The sequence below is a fragment of the Terrapene carolina genome, unplaced genomic scaffold, assembly GCF_002925995.2.
Source record: "Terrapene carolina triunguis isolate 2854851 unplaced genomic scaffold, T_m_triunguis-2.0 Scaffold833, whole genome shotgun sequence".
Lineage (NCBI taxonomy): Eukaryota > Metazoa > Chordata > Testudines > Emydidae > Terrapene > Terrapene triunguis.
Genome location: NW_020665184.1, coordinates 2,275,209 through 2,277,303, shown reverse-complemented (window position 1 = coordinate 2,277,303; position 2,095 = coordinate 2,275,209). Strand labels below are relative to the sequence as shown.

The following is a 2,095-nucleotide window of genomic DNA, read 5'->3' as shown; positions in this document are numbered from 1 at the left end:
CCCCCCCCCCGGTACCCCTCACTCCCGACCCGCAGCCCCTGTTAGCCCAGCCCTGCCCCCCCACTCTGCCAGTGCCCCTCATTCCCGACCTGCAGCCCCCAGTATCCCAGCCCTGCCCCCCCCCCACTCTCCCGGTATCCCTCACTCCCGACCCGCAGCCCCCTGCAAACCCAGCCCTGGGTCCCCAGCTCCACCAGAGCCCCTCACTCCTGACCCAGAGCCCCTGCTATCCCAGCCCTGCCCCCCCACACTCTGCCAGTGCCCCTCACTCCCAACCCGCAGCCCCCACTATCCCAACCCCAGCTCCCCACACCCCATCTTTGTTGTTGCCCTTCAGGACAAAAGGTCAGACTAACCCCCCGAGTCACATTTTCCCGGTGCACTCGGGGCTCAGGGCTGGTAGCCAGCCCCCCTCGCCGTCCCAGGGGTCCCAGCAGACGCGCCCGGCCCCATGGATCAGCAAAGCCTCCAGCTGATGGCCAATGATGCAGTGCCCGGGCGTCGCTGCGCGGCCCGTGACTCCCCGGGAGAGGGCAGCGGCGCCCACGGGTGCCCACTTGGCAGCCACCCACCTGTAGGTGGTGTGGGGGACATAGACCTCCTGGGCCGGGAACTCCAGGATCTCCTTGGTGGGCCGCACCCGGGGGTCCGGGTAGGGCTTGACGCGCAGCAGCTCCGGGGAGAGGCAGTAGTGGGGGCTCTCGGGCGCCGGCGAGATGTCCACCTTGAGCTGAGCTGGGGAGAGGAGGCGACGGGCCGTGAGGATCTCAGCGCTATGGGGCAGAGCCCCACGGCCAGAGCCGGCACGGTGGCTGATGGGAAGGGAGGGCCGTGGCTACGCTACCACACCGGACTGAGCCCAGGGGCTGGTGGGAAGGGGCTCGAGGAAGACCTCAACAGGGGATGGCGCTGGGCGCCTGGCCCAGGGCAGGGAAAAGGTGGGACCTGGGAGGGGGTGGAGCTTGGGGGTACATGGGGTGGGGCTTGGAACTCCCCTCCCCCAGGGCTGCCGGAGGCTCCTTTGGCCTCGATGTAGGTTAGAGCAGCCGTGAGGGCTGCCCTGGGTGCAGCAGCCCCTGTGGGTGTGGCTCTGCGGCTGCCCCCGGGGCCCCTGAAGGGGGCCTTACTGCTGCATACGGGCCCCTAACCCCCCCAACGCCCCCACGGTACACAGAGCCCGGCGGTGCCCAGCAGCCCCCACCGCCCGTGCCGTCCCCGCCAGCCGCACCTGTGATGGGCCGCAGCCGGCGCAGCAGCGAGGACGGACGCCTCATGTCCGCCAGGAACTTGTACAGGTCCTCGGCGCTCAGACGGTCGCCTTCCTGCTGGGCCGGGCGGGCGTTAGAGCAGAGGGGCTGCGGCGTCTGGCCCCGCCCCCAAAGCAAACACCCCCCCATGGCCCCAGGTGCCCCAAGCCCCGCCCCCAAACCAAATGCAGCCCATCGCACCCAGAGCAGCTCCGCCCCCCAAGCACCCTACATCCACGCCGAGCCCCACCCATACTAAAAGCAAAGCCCCCCCCCCCGCGCCAGCAGGGGGCGCCGCCCCTTACCTGTTTGAAGAAGTTGGTGACGGTGAGGGTGGCGGGGCGGAAGCTGGCGAAGCTGCACACCTCCTCCCCGGCGCTCATGCGCTCCAGCGTCCTCCGCTTGCGCTCGTTCCAGGTGCCCCGGCGCTCTGCCGGGGAGGGGAGCGGTCACCCTGGGCAAGGTGGGCTCCCGGCGGGCGGGCCCAGCAAAGCCCCATGGGCCGCGACAACCAGAGACGCGCCCGGCTCCACTGGGCCTGCCGGCCGCCCAGGGAGAACCCCGGCAGCAGCCAGCCTCTTCCCTGGGTGGCCCCCAGCTGAGCTGGACGACGAAGGATTTTTTTGCAGCCACCTCTGGGGTGGGAGGCAGCAGCTGCCGAAACAACCACTGGCAAGAAACCTGCAGCCCACTGTACCCGCGGGCGGGCGGGGGGGGCTGGGGGGTGCGGTCGGCACTCGGACGCGGGTAACAGGAACTGTTCACCGCCAGCAGCAGCCAGGACCTGGCTTTAGATCAAAACCCCCTGCAGCACAGCGCCCCCTAGCGCCGCCCTGGGGCCAGCCCTG

At 70.4% G+C, this 2,095-nt stretch overlaps 1 protein-coding gene across 1 annotated transcript in view; it reads right to left on the bottom strand.

The window, feature by feature from the left end:
- The window catches only part of DOCK6 (dedicator of cytokinesis 6), a 46,917-nt gene that overhangs the window by 29,790 nt on the left and 15,032 nt on the right, over nucleotides 1-2,095 (bottom strand). The window contains exons 12-14 of the mRNA XM_026660560.2: nucleotides 1,553-1,677; nucleotides 1,229-1,322; nucleotides 573-735 (exon numbers count right to left, since the gene is read on the bottom strand). Of these exons, the coding sequence (XP_026516345.2) occupies nucleotides 573-735; nucleotides 1,229-1,322; nucleotides 1,553-1,677 (382 nt within the window). The remainder of the gene's footprint in view (nucleotides 1-572; nucleotides 736-1,228; nucleotides 1,323-1,552; nucleotides 1,678-2,095) is intronic.